The 14,504-nt window shown below is 35.1% G+C and overlaps 1 protein-coding gene across 2 annotated transcripts in view; it reads left to right on the forward strand.

Annotated features, from left to right (window-relative positions):
- The first annotated feature begins 290 nt into the window (after positions 1 to 290).
- The window catches only part of ipo13b (importin 13b), a 37,518-nt gene continuing 23,304 nt past the window's right edge, over positions 291 to 14,504 (forward strand). For both annotated transcript variants that reach the window (XR_003294642.1, XM_026290559.1), the window contains exons 1-3: positions 291 to 674; positions 7,598 to 7,723; positions 8,428 to 9,038. Coding sequence is in view for 1 of the 2 variants with exons in the window: in XM_026290559.1 (XP_026146344.1) it covers positions 627 to 674; positions 7,598 to 7,723; positions 8,428 to 9,038 (785 nt within the window). In the remaining variant the exon portion in view is untranslated. The remainder of the gene's footprint in view (positions 675 to 7,597; positions 7,724 to 8,427; positions 9,039 to 14,504) is intronic.

A 14,504-nucleotide genomic window follows, 5' to 3' on the forward strand; every position in this document is an offset into this window, starting at 1 on the left:
ACTTTCACATGAAATCAGCACGATTTTGCAGTTTTAAAACGGGTGAAACCCTTAATATCAGAAATCAGACCCGAGCTCTAATGAAACAGACAGCCAATTAATTTGATAAAAGGAAAAGTCACATAAACGCAGTCAATCAACAGAGCAAATTCACCATTTAAGTATTCATGTTTTTTAACACATACATATATAATAATAATACTGAAACATATTTTAACTGGAAATATTTTTTTCTGTTTTTCGTGAAGGCAGAGGGTTGGGCACGCGCAGCGCGTGTCGAATCATCGATTCATCGATTCATCGTCAGACCGACAAGAACCGGAGACGGAGGACATATACACACCGGATCACCGAGACCCGCGGACACTTATTTGTGGCATATGGTCATATTTATCGGTCATCTGAGATACGAAAGGTGTATATATCATGAGTGAAATATGAAATCGAGAGACATGAGCTCGCGCGCACCGGCCTGATCGCGCGCCGGGCCGATTCAAAATTCACCTCAGAGATTAATCAGCGGTTATTATTAAAATTATATTAGTCAGCAGTATTACTAAAAGTCGTTAGGCGCTAGATTGTGGTCAAGAGAGCGACAGGAGGTGTGTGTTACAGTAAAAACAGCGATGGATCCGGACACAGCCACAGACTTCACCGTGGAAAACGTGGAAAAGGTAAATATGTACATATTTATTAAATAATGTTATTTAATGTTCATTTACTCTTTGACAAAACATGCAAATATTGTTGTTGTAAGTTGAGAATATTTTTTGTTGTTTATTAATTATATACACGTATATACTATTTTAAGTCCATTATTTTGTTAAAATATAACCTAATTTATTAGATTCTTTTTGCTGTAATTAATCTGTATTTTTTAAACCAGTATAAATCAAAGCAGTTCTGCCATGATAAATTATCTGTATAAAAGAGGTTATGGGGTTAAATGTGCTTAATTGTCATGAAAACAGTGTCCCAAGGCACAAAATATAATTTAATAGTCCTAAAAAACAGCATATCATTTCTCATGACTCTTTTTAAAGCAGTGGTAAAATTTGTCTGTGGTCTTCATGGCCGCTTCAGTGAGATTGACCATGTAGTTGCTTTAGGATCATTACAAATTTGTCATGTTTTAGTTGTTCTCTCTTTATTATCTCTCTGTTTTCGACTGCTTTATTTTCTGCCCAATGTCTGTTACTTTTATGGATCTGTCTATTTTTGAGGGTAATTTTATCTGTGTATGATTGTAATGCAGCTGATCTCCCATGATCAGGTTACAGATTTGAAACTGGTGTTCAATGTTAGATTGGATTAGAGTAAAGAGAGTGATATTGAGGCATCCGTGAGGATGAGGAGCGGAGAGAGGGTGGTGTCCCGCCCGTCTCATCTCTGCCGGCCGGAGGGTTTCTCATCTTTATCCCAAACACTTTGGCCTGCTCATGTGACACACTCATTATTATTATTATTAGTATTATTATAATAGCTTTTGATCTTGTTAACCGCAAACATGGTGTGTCAGTAATGTATCAGTAATTTCATTTTAATGTAATGCACTCGATTGCTGCTGAAAATAATTTCAAATCGTCCCTCAGTTTGTGTTTACAGTAATGCATGTGTAAGACATTCGGGAGTGTTCAGCAGCACTTATGTTAATTCTTCAATTTAATATGTTAAGATCAATTTCAGCCATGTGCTATTGTTAGTGCAATTGACAAAAAAACCTAAATGCAGTTTATTATGTTTTTGAAATGAGTCTCTTATGTACACAAAAACTGCTTTTTAAAATGTAAAATAACCTTTTTCTGATTGAATGTATTTTAAAATGTAATTTATTCCTATACTCAAAGCTGAATATTCAGCATCATTGCTCCAATCTTCACACGATCCTTCAGAAATGATTCTGATTTGCTGATTTGCTGTACAACATACATTGTACACGTTTAAACCAATTTCATATATTTTTTTGGAAACTAATTTACTGTCATTCAGAAGTTAACATTCAAAATGTTAAATTAATTATATGTGACAGTAAAGACATTTATAATGTTACAAAAGGTTTTGATTTAAAACAAGCTTTTAAACTTTCTATTCATCAAAGAATCCTGAAAAAAAGAATTATCCAAAAGAAAACAAAGTTTTCAACATTGATAATAATAAGGATCATTTTTAATAATTGAGTGAAAATATATATCTGCATATCAGAATAATTCCTGAAGGATCATGTGACACTGAAGAGACTTGGATGAATCATCTCTTCAACTTTGAGATCCTAAAAAGGTGAGATGATTACTTTAACTCTGTTTCAGATAGAAGATTAAAAAAAATGTTCTCGCCATTCTTTCACGCTCGTTCTCTCAGCAGCACACACACACAGAGGTCGTTGTGTGTGTTATTGTGTATTGTTCTGGGCCGTGTGATGGTCAGGCGCATCCGTCTGCAGAGGAATACAATAAAACCATTTTAAATATCCTGGTTAGATATCCAAGCTGACAAAGATGAGAAATGCTCATGTCAGTTATGCACAAAACAATTCAGATTGAGTGATTTGTTGCTTGTGGATAACCAGGACTTGTATTTGCTGGAGAGGTTCATTTTTAGATGCAGCGAGATGCTTGACTTTAGAGGTTTTTGATGTGAATGTGTGTGATTATTCACAGAGGGATTCTGGAGTGTGTGTGTGTGTGTGTTGTCATGTTCCACTATTGTGTCTTGATTGGCTCGGCCTTGTTAATTATATCTCTTGGGCTGTGTGCAGAGATTTGGTTGTTAGTGGCGACTTGATATGTTTTTCTAACCACTGTTTGTTCAAACGCTGTGCTTCTTTAGGCTCATACACACGTTTCTGATCTATTAGTGCTGAAAGGTCAAAAAATCTGATAATTTCTACTGTTTTGGAGCCGTTTTCTGTGGTGCTGTTCCTCATTGTTGCTCAGGATTCAGATCATTTCTGATTATCTATCTCTGACTCAATGGGAATTATTGTTTTCACGGTACCAAAATTTCAGTCTTCAGTACCGATACCAAAGCAAAACACAAAAATATGCTAAAAAAAAAAAAAAATTACTGAAAATAAAACCAATGCCATTCTTTATACTTATTTATAATTGTGTTAAAAAAATTCTACAAGTAATATAATTATGAAAAACAAGTAAACAAGGATTCTTTTAATTAAATTTAAACACATTTTATTTTTTGGTAAACAAAGGGGATTTGCTATTAAAACATGGAAGAAATATTGTGTGATTTATTTCTTAAAAAAAATAATTTTTTATTAATTTTTTCAACAGTAGTAGCAGTATCACATACATTCTTCTAAATTATAGTAAAATTTCTAGCACAGTGCCTCTATGTAAAAATGTACTTTTATTTTGACACTGATTTTACTCAAATGAAACAGTAAAATGTCTGTGAAGTAACACAGAACAGTTCTGGTGATGTAGTTTATGTATTTATGTCCTCATTGAGACAGATGGCAGATGCTGAAATGACTGCAAGAGGAACGCGCTTCAGTCTATGTAGTAAACAAACCATTCATTCATTCACAGAGAGACGCGCAGACCATGCAGGATTTATATTTCAACCAACTTTTGCAGCCTAACATTTACAGATACTGGCTCATATGGAGATTTGATTTGATTAATTTATGCAGACTTTGACAAATTCCATGACTCTCCATATTAAAATGTAAGTTTAATTTTCATGACTGGATTTTGAGATTCTGTCTGCGTTTTCTGCTTCGCGGAAATCATAGCACTGTATGCATCAAGAACCGGGTTGACCGGGTCCTCGGTACCACCGGTACTTAAAGAAACCTGGTACCGTGACATTTTCATTTTTTTAGTACCGACTTGGTACCGAAGTACTGGGTCTTTTGACAATACTGATGGGAATGAATCTCAAAACACAAAAATTCTGAGATGTAAAATTCACACATGGCTGATAATGTCAGAACAGCTGTTCCTGATCACTCCAGATGGGCTGTTGAACACAGTCCCCAAAATCCTTAAGTGTCTGGCTTCACGCAGTGTTTGGGAGTCATGGTGAACAGGTTCTGAATTGTCCACCGGGAAACAAGGTGATCACAAAATACTAAGCTGAAAAATCTGTTTTTCTGAGGAACAGCTAGTCATTGAATTTTGAATGTTTGTGAGCTTCATAGCATCAAAAATGTATATATTAGATGTCTTTATTGTATATTAGACTTTCTTTTTTTTTTGGTTTATTTGGCAATTTATAAACTTTCCTTTTATGTTATTTTTTTATTTTCCTTTTATATAATTTTTTTATTTAGCTTTTATTTTATTTATTTAGATATTTATTATTCATTTATATGCATGTTTATTAAGTTTTTTTATATTTACATATTTATTTAGATATTTATCTTTTGTTTATTTAATTTATTTTAAACAGCTGTTGCATTTATTTTTTGCATTTTAACTTCCAAATTACTGGTTAAAGTTTTACCACTTTATTTATTGAATTACTTTAGTATTTAAAATATATTTTTATTAAGAACTTTTAAATTTACATATATATTTATATTATTTATATTTACATATGTTTATTTTTTTATTGTTTGTTTGATTTTTGTAACTTTTGTAATTTCATTTATTTCCTTTTTTATTCATGTTTTTTTTAAGTAACATATATATATATATATATATATATATATATATATATATATATAAAATGTTTAGTTTTTCAGTTGTTTATGCATCTTTAAAAAGTTCATCCTATCTAAATCACACCCTTTTAAGATATGCACCTGATCAGGGGCTGGACAACTTAAATTAGTCTTTTTATTAAGGGCTTCCTCTAAGACTGTTCAACTCTTGACTAGTCAGTTTGTGAAGGTGTAGTTTTGTGCATGCCTATTGGTCACACCTGTTTTTTTAATATTATTTATATCCAGTTTCTGATTTACCTGTCCTTACTTGCTTAGTGTTTGATCCCGAACATCTTGTCCTGTCTCAGTGGGTGGTTCTTAGCAGACTTTATACTGATAGTCCAGATACAGACAATGCCTGTAGCGTAGCTCATAGAATCAGATTAAACAAGTGGTTAATAGACGTCTGGGTAAAATGGATCCTACAGAATGAGTGAGTCATCACACACACATAGTCAAGATCGGATGCGGTAACCATGTCAGTGGAGCAAAGTCATCCAGCGCTGATCTTTAAGAATGAGTTAGTGCAGAATAGATGGTTGCCATAGAAACTCTGATTTCAAAAGGTGTAGCCATGTGCTTAAACAGACATTTGTACCATATTCACTTTATTCTGTTCTTCCTTTGTACCGAAGTATAAGGATTCCAAGCATCTATAGCGTTCTGACCGCACACACACACACACACACACACACGTGTCACCTGGTTTACTCTGACAGATGGCAGCTTCTCAGGGGGTTTCTGATGTGCTGTGACACACAGATCGAATTCCTCTCTGATCTTCCTTCATTTGTATCTTATATGATTACATTTTTTGTTGTTGTCTGCCTCATTTAGACATTTGGGATGTAGATAGATATTTTGGGTAATGACAATATATCTGTATGATTTTTCTTTTCATGAAATTAATACATTTATTTAGCAAGGATGCATTACATTGATCAAAAGTCACAGTAAAAAACATTTATGATGTTACAAAAGATTTCTATTTGAAATACATGCTGATATTTAGCTCTTTCTATTCATAGAACAATTCAGAATTTCCACTAATACTGTTTTCAACATTAATAGTAATACAAATTGGCATGCTATTAAAGTTTTTATTTATTTTGAAACAGTTTGTCATAGTTTAAATTTTCATTTTAATTGAAATTTATTTTTTCATTTTTTTGTAAAAATTAATAATTATTTTTTTTATTTTAGTTTGTCATTTAGTATATTCTAGAATTTTTAACATTTTAATTTCAGTGAATGTTTATTTTAAGTGACTTTTATGGTTTTAATTCTATTTTTTTTTTTTTAGTTAACTATCATAACCCTCTCTCTTTTGCAGCAAATCAGCATATTAACATGATTTCTGAAGGAATTAAATAAAATAAAATGAGGGCTGTCAATAAATTAAAATATTTAATTGCAATTAATCGAGTTAACTCGTGATTAATTGCAACTTATTAGCACATTTTTCTGTTCTAAATGTATCTAAATGTGATACTTTTCAAGTTTTTAGTACTCTAATCATCATGGGCATGGACAAATAAGGATGCTTTATGATATATGTTTATTATTAATGAAACCATTAACATAGAGCATTAAAAGACTAGACATGTTTCAAAGGTCATAGATGTTTTTCAGAGTACTTGTTCATGTCTATTAGACACATGAAAAAAAGAACATAGAAATACCAGATTCCCATTACTTCTCTTTATTTTCACTGAGCAGTTTACTTACACAAGCCTGTCTACATTTCCGAACGACTGGGCAGCTCACATGCAAAAAGTATTTTTTTTTATTTATCATTACATTTGTTTGCACACAAACTGTATTTTGATGCAGATACATTTTCAATAAAACTGTTTTCATTGATATATTTTACTGTTTCTGTTGTCAGACAATTGAAAGAATATATAATAGTGACTGAAACATGACCTATTAAGATGACTAGCTTTCCCTTCCAAGATGTTAATCTGCACAAAAATCCTGATTTATAACCGAGCCATCGTCTGATGAAATCAGATAGCCTACACATGAGATAAAGACAATGGCTGGGCTGTGATTTTGGCTATACTTGCATGTAAAATTAGAGAAGCAACAGAAAATGTGTTTTACCAGAAGCGCTGGTCCTCTCAGCTGCTCGCGCAACAGAGCAGACGCAGAGAAAGAGGTGTGTGTGCTGGAAAGAGAGACCTTGAGTCTTAGAAACTAAATAAGGTTTGGGCAAACCCTAAAGATTTGTTGCTAGGTGCATTTAAAAAAAAAAAAAAAAAAAAGTTGGCAAAGGGGTCTGAAAAGTCACTAAAGTTGATAACACTGTGCATCTCCATTTCTCTATGGGTTAGGCCATAGGTCAAACAGAAAATGCATGCTGTGTTAATAAAATCATTGCTGTTAAAATTAATTTGGGTTAATGTTAATTTTGACAGCCCTATTTAAAATATTAATTCAAATATTAAATATAAATGTTACTTAATTATTTTAAATGTAAAATATTAAAATAGAAATCACAATATTACTGTTTTTACAGTATTTCAGATCAAATACATTTTAATAAGATAGATAGATAGATAGATAGATAGATAGATAGATAGATAGATAGATAGATAGGTAATGTATTTTTATGGTAAACACTGTACAGACGTTGCTTAATTTTTTTTGCTGAATGAGTATGTCATTATTAGCTGTGTTATTTGCCCTTCCACCATATTAAATTCTTCACCTGCATAAATTATGTCATGAGTTTCACGCGTCAGCAGTTTTTATACCTGGAGCATCACTTTAACTGCACATGCTTTCATACACTTGTCTGCTAAACTGCCCCGCAGGAACCCCAGGGTTAATAAAGCATTATTAGCTTGTATCCATGTGCTCCATAATGGCCAGAGTGCAATGCTCACTGGGTAAAACTGTGTTTCTCGCTCTCTGTGTCTCTTTCAGGCCCTGCATCAACTCTATTATGATCCCAACATTGAGAATAAGAACCTGGCTCAGAAATGGCTGATGCAGGCTCAAGTGTCTCCTCAGGCCTGGCAGTTCTGTTGGGTTTTACTAAGACCAGAGAAGGTAAGAACATCCTGTTCTCATCCCCTCCTTTTCCACCAGTGCTCTGCTTGTCCTTGTCCAAGTTAAATGGGTTGGGAATGCCTGTTCAGAATGACTTTCAGTCTTGTGTACACGTATCAGATGTCGTCGGCGGTTGCATTGCAGCGGTGATCGTTGCATCAACTAAGCCTCACCTACAGGGTGTTCTGTGTAGCATTTTCTCCTAAAACACACCCAAAAAAGGAATTTAAATTTGATATTAATAAGTGATATTAAGTGATATTTTTCTGATATTTTTCTTAAATGTGTTTCAATTTAAACATCAGTAATGTTTTTATAACTCAACCTGATAATTAAAAATATTTTTACATCACTGTAATGAGAATATAAGGACCAGAAATGTGTTTGAGATTTTTACTCCATACGGATTAATTTTTCAGCTGATCACACAGCAACAGAAATGAACGTGACAACAGAGATAGTGCACTCCACTAATAAATCTGCATGAGTGTCTCTGTGTGAATGAATGACACATTATTTTTGGCCATATCACCCAGCCCTTTAGTAGTGACGCAGCAGTTGAAAAGCACTGATCACAAACTCTGTGCCAACTAATGATGCAAGAGGGATTTATATGCTGTGTACGTCTCATCTGATTTCTTCTCCAAGGAATCTATTAAAGAGAAAGACAATCAAAGACTGTGTCTCTTCCTTCATCTCCGCAGGTTCCAGAGATCCAATACTTCGGCGCCAGCGCCCTTCACACCAAGATCTCCCGCTACTGGAGCGACATCCCCGCCGAGCAGTACGAAACGCTCAAAACGCAGCTGTTTTCTCAGATCGCTCGCTTTGCCTCCGGCTCTAAGATCGTCCTGACCCGCCTGTGTGTGGCGCTGGCGTCCCTCGCCCTCAACATGATGCCCGAGGCCTGGCCGGGTGCCGTCTCGGAGATGGTGCGTATGTTTCAGGAGGAAGGAGGTCAGGTGGACGGTCGTGCCCGCTGTTTGGCCCTGTTGGAGCTCCTTACAGTTCTCCCCGAGGAGTTCCAGACCAGCCGGCTGCCGCAGTACCGTAAGGGACAGGTGCGGGGCGCTCTGGGCCGCGAGTGGACGGCCGTTTACCCGCTTCTGCAGCAGCTGTTACGGCAGCCGGACTCTCCGCCGCTGGTGAAGGCCCGTGTGCTCAAGTGTCTGTCGAGCTGGGTTCTCCTGGACGTTCCTCTGAACGAGAGCGAAGGATTGGTCGAGGCCAGTTTCACAGCGCTGGCGGATCCGGAGCTGTTCGATACGGCTGTGGAGGCTATCGTCAACACCATCTCACAGCCCGACTCACAGAGGTCAGCATTAAATACTGCAATGAAGTGAGAGAGTTGTATGAAATGATACAAAACCTGTTGGGGTTAAACATGTACAAAACACCAGGGGCCTGTACCATAAAGCTAGATTAGCTGGCTAGCAAGGTTAGTTTCATGTTAGTTAGTTTGTTCTGGGTTAGAGATCTCAAACTGAAGGTGGACCAATCAGATGTGAGAGAAGTGACACATTAATTATAAGTGACACAAATTAAAGGTCACTAATGCTAAAAAAAAAAAAAAACAGTTTGGCTTTAATAATAATTACTGAGTCATTTTATGATTTATATAATTATTGTGATTCATATTATTATTATTATAATTTATCTATTAAACACAAGTTATTTTATTTTAATAGTTATAAATTGTTTATTTTAAATAAATATTAATCTATACAGATCATGTAATATAAATAAGTTGTAGTATTGCACTATTTAAAAAACAAAAAATGACCTTACATGTTCGAGTCTCTATCGCTGTATATTTTCAAATGTATAAACTAAGTTAACAAGTTTCACTTGTCAATGCACTGATAGAGCAAGATAATTTCTTTTATTTGTCCTCCTTCATATTCTTCAATCTCTTAACCTTAAGCAAAATTTTTAACCTTTAGTTTTGAATCTTGCTGGGTCTCTCGCGAGAAGTAAATCAAACATGCTTTGTGTTGCAAGACTTGTGATTGGCTGTTTGCCAGTGATGTCACACATTCATGTGCACGCGCTCCACAAACTCAGGATCCAAGCCTGAATTGACAAAGAAAGTTGATGATCAGCATCATGGTACCAACAAAGCCGGATTGGAGAGGTTTGGTTTTGTCAACTTAAAACTTATCCTGTAACTCTGAATTTGTTCAGCTACCATTAGTGTTGGGCGATATGGTCATTCTTCAAACGGTCTTATCGTCAGCCCGTGAGATCGACGATACACATTTTGATGTCACGTGTCTTTACATTCCAGGTAATCACTGGCAGTGTAAAAGTTCAAAATCTAGCGACCCGGGAACAATTGCCAGGACACATTAACCATGTATTTTTGGGAATCGCAGTGTTAAAGGGGCTTTGCATTCATATAGATACATCAGTACATGCAGAATTGTGAACGACATGTTAAAGAAAGAGAGAGAAATGGTCTGAGGGAGAACAAACACAGGTGAGATGAAAGTGACTGATGCAGAGAGAGAGAGAGCGAGAGAGAGAGGGGTGGAAGGGAGACAGAAACAAAGGCAAATTGAAACACAGTCACATCAGAGGAGGAGGGGGGGGGCTGGCGGCGGCAGATTTATTTCAAGGATGGCTGGCGTTTCCATGGAGACAGAGCGATGGAGCAATGTCTTACGCTCTGTTTGGTACCCACCCCCCCCTCACTGAAAGCCAGAGCCAACGGATGCTGAGGACCAACCTTTAGAGGTGAACACATCCTCCACTGTGGAAAGCTGCTGGTGCAAGGTTAAAGCGCTTCTGCTCTGATGAAGACAGTCTGATGCTGTAGTTCAATAGTTCCTACAGGTTTCTCGCACACGGTTACGGCTGAGTTCACTTTTAGCACACAAGGGAGCTGATTTAGGATGAGTGACCTTTAGAGGGAGATTTCGATTTTTCATGAGAGGTTTTGCTGAAAGGCTGATTGGAAGCAATTTTTTTCACTCTATGTGTGGAGTAGTGATTCATAGAAATATATTTATTTTTAACGGGCAATGAAGAGTTGCAGGGGGGCTGTTGTTTTATACCTAACTTAATGATTTAGTTATTTTAAAAATTCATTTAAATAGCTGAAAACTCCAAATAAGCTCTCTTAACTGCCCGAGTGAGCATTATTTTTGCTTGCTTGAATTCTTTGCCTTTCTTCTAGATTAGGATTTCTAAAACTAGGGTTTCTTTGTTGATGAAAAGCTATTAATTAATTCAATTAATATATATATATATATATATATATATATATATATATATATATATATATATAAACTTAGTAAAATTATTGAAATATTAATTTAAAATCTCAGGGATAGTTGGGAAAAAAAATCTCAGGAATAGTGCATGTTATAAGAAGGTGTTTGACTTCCAAAGGAACTAAAATTGACTGATTAATTAATTTGTTTATTTAGTGAATTGATCAATATCTGGTTTACTGGAGCTCATGAAGTCTAGAATAACTTTTTTTTTTTTTTTTTGCTGCATGAATAACAACAAAAGAAAAGCATGTGAAATTTTTATTCTATTCTATTCTATTTTAGTTTGTTCTATTCCCCAATGATAAATATATATATGTGAAATTGGTGATCATAAAATTATCACAATTGATTAGAAAAAATGCAAGCTACACATGGCTGAATAACTTTATAAGCCATCCTAAACCGAATATTAACAGAGTTATGAATTTTAAGAAAGTTATGAATATTAAGAAATTCTCCAGCTCATTTTAATTACAGACATAATTAAACTGTGAATTAATTCCTCCTGTTGACAGCGCTGAATAATTAATCAGTATAATTAATGTATCAATTTATTAATCCATCATTCAGTTATTTCACCTTCATTTTACAATGTAATGATTGAATGCAAGTTTAGGGTTGTTTTCTTTATTTAAAAAAATGTCCCTTTTAAAGGAGCGATTAGATTCACTCCTCCAAGGCTCATACTCGGCCCTCGGGACGTGTGTTGCTGTTATATTGTGATCTGCTGGAGTTCACTCTCAAACACCCAGACCTCAGCGTGAGGTGCTTTGAATTCAGTTCGGCCGGTGTGTCACCTGCTCTTAAAGGTCAGATCAATGATTCTCCATTGATTTCCATTATTCATTTCACCTTTGTCCTTTTCTCCATCATGCCTGTGTCTCGTCCTCTCTCGCCATCCTCCGTCTCCATCCCCTCATCGCCTCCTCTCACTGTTTAAACACATTACAATCAAGCCTCTCGGGAGGATGCCATTGGACCAAATGCATCCTGTTGCCAGGCAACTCATTTCATCTGTCTCCTGGTGTTTGAGGGTAATTACACGGAGAGGGAGCGTCTGTGTCTGTAGAAGCACAGCGAAATATCACAAGAGATCGTTTGAGGTGCTCGGATGAAACAAACTCAAATTAGTTAGTCTGAGAGACAAGATGACACAAACAAAGATGAGAAACTCAGCCTGCATGTTGTGGTTATGACGCATGATATAATCCGCGATTATTAATTTTAACACTGACTAGCTGACTAGTCATATGAAGAAATTTAAATGGTTATTCAATAAAAATCGTGCCGTGGATCGTTTTAAAGCACGCACGAGAGCAGTAGTGATGTCTGATTTGATAATGAATGTATTTTGTGTCAGTGACTAGCAGTGACATCTGTGTGAATCTTCCTGATGGTGTTGAAAGTCCTCCTTGACCTTGAATGTGATTGATGTGATTATTTATTTATTTAGAGCCTATTCAAGTAAAAGCATCTTATACCAGAACGCATAAATAAATACAGTCGCCAGAGACACAGCCTCAGCAGCCATTAGATCGATTAAACCAGGAAGGACAAGGTCACACGGCAAAGAAACGCTGAGCTTTATAGAGGCCCTGTCATACGTATAGGCAAGGGGCTTGACTAATTTACTAGTTGCCCCAACTACCTGTTTTGTATATGTTAGTTTGGATTTTTTTTTTGCTGCACTTATTTTTGTATACGAGTAAAATATAACGTATATTTTGTATTACATATATTGTACCAATGCTCACTAGGGTAGCATTATTTTGATCAAAAAATTACATTATTAAATATTATAATTAGTATTATAATAAAATATTATATTAAAAATATTATTATAATTTTACGATAATAAAATAAGTTTTCTTTGTTTATTTAAAAAAATATTTTTTTTTTTTGTGAAGGATAGGCAGAATTTTCAGCAACATCACTCCCTTCTAATACGCTTTCATTCTAATAAGCTTAAAAAACATTATTCTTATTATAACCAGTGTTGAAAGCATTTGTGCTGCTTCATGTTTTTTGTGGAAAGTGTAAAGTGTTTTTTTTAAGATACTTTGATGACTAGAAAGAACATTATTCATTAAATTGATAAATATTATTTTCTTTTTGTGGCATTGATAAATAACATTTTTATCAGTTTAATGCCTCTTTGAATAGAAGTATCAATTACCCTGAACTTTTAAATGGTAGTGTATTTGTTTGGGTTTGTTCTGCCAAAAATTAGCTATTTCTTTATTTTTTCCCTCCTGTCACTGTTTAAAAAACGTTTGAACATGAAATTTGTCTAGCACTGAAATCTGCAGCTGAAATCAAGCTGCATGACATGAAATGTCAAAACTCCAGGCAGAAGATAATTAATATTTAATACAATAATGTAGAGCAGGATTTGACTTGACTCATCATTGATTCCTTTAGAGTTTGACATTAGTACGTTGAAACAGTAAATGTTGTATTGTAGGGGTGTCACGATTCTCCAAATCCTCGATTCGATTGCATTTTCGATTCTAAGCTCACGGTTCGATTCGATTTTCGATTTTTACATTTATTATTTTTTAAAGCACAGATTGTCATTTTTCAAACTAGACTTTTATGCAATATAATATCTGACCTTTGTTTGCAATGTACCACAATACATTGTCAAATTCAAAACTTTTATTAACAACATAATGTAACAATAACTTATATCTTTAGTCAATTGAAAACTTAAAATAAACTGCCATCCAGTTTCTCTTTTGTAAGTGCAGTCTTCACAAAAGATGACATTCAAGTTCATAACAAAACAAACAAAAACAATAAAAAATGACTAAACTAACCTTCAAATATTACGATTTATCTATTTAAAAGATTAAAGATAAAACACTTGTTAAACACTTCACTGTCATTCATTTATATATATATATACACATGTATGTGTGTGTGTGTGTGTGTGTGTGTGTGTGTGTGCATCATTACAGTCTGTAAAATATGTGTATCTCTTATTACAAGACTGCAATTACTAGCAATCAGAAGAATTCCAGTTAATCAAGTATCTACAAAAGATCTACTCTATAAACAATGCATTAAATTACATTAAAGACAAAAATAAATTAAACAAGCAAAAGAAATGATTACTCACATGTATCTGGTCCACTGATGAAGTCATGGGTCAAGTCAGTGAATTATTAATCATTTTCTAACAGGCATCGAATACTGACTTTAGGAAAAGGGGAATAACCAATGACATTTGAGATAACAACTAAAACAGCAAGCCCCGCCCCACGACTGACAAAAATAAAATTGTTCGCGCGAGCAGAGGTGACTCACCTCAGGTGAGATGATAGAGCGCGAGGATGTGGGGAATGAGCATGCACGCGCGAGGGCTTGTATTGCGCGCAGAGTACATGTCACGCGCGGCGCGCGAGAGTTTGAAATGAGCTCGGGGGCTCCTGTTTCTTCGCATCCGATTCAGTTTTCCTCTGGCGGAAGCAAGGGGCAAGGAACTCGACCGGAAGTTGAAG

Source organism: Carassius auratus, chromosome 20 (genome assembly GCF_003368295.1).
Source record: "Carassius auratus strain Wakin chromosome 20, ASM336829v1, whole genome shotgun sequence".
In the NCBI taxonomy this organism is placed as follows: Eukaryota; Metazoa; Chordata; class Actinopteri; order Cypriniformes; family Cyprinidae; genus Carassius; species Carassius auratus.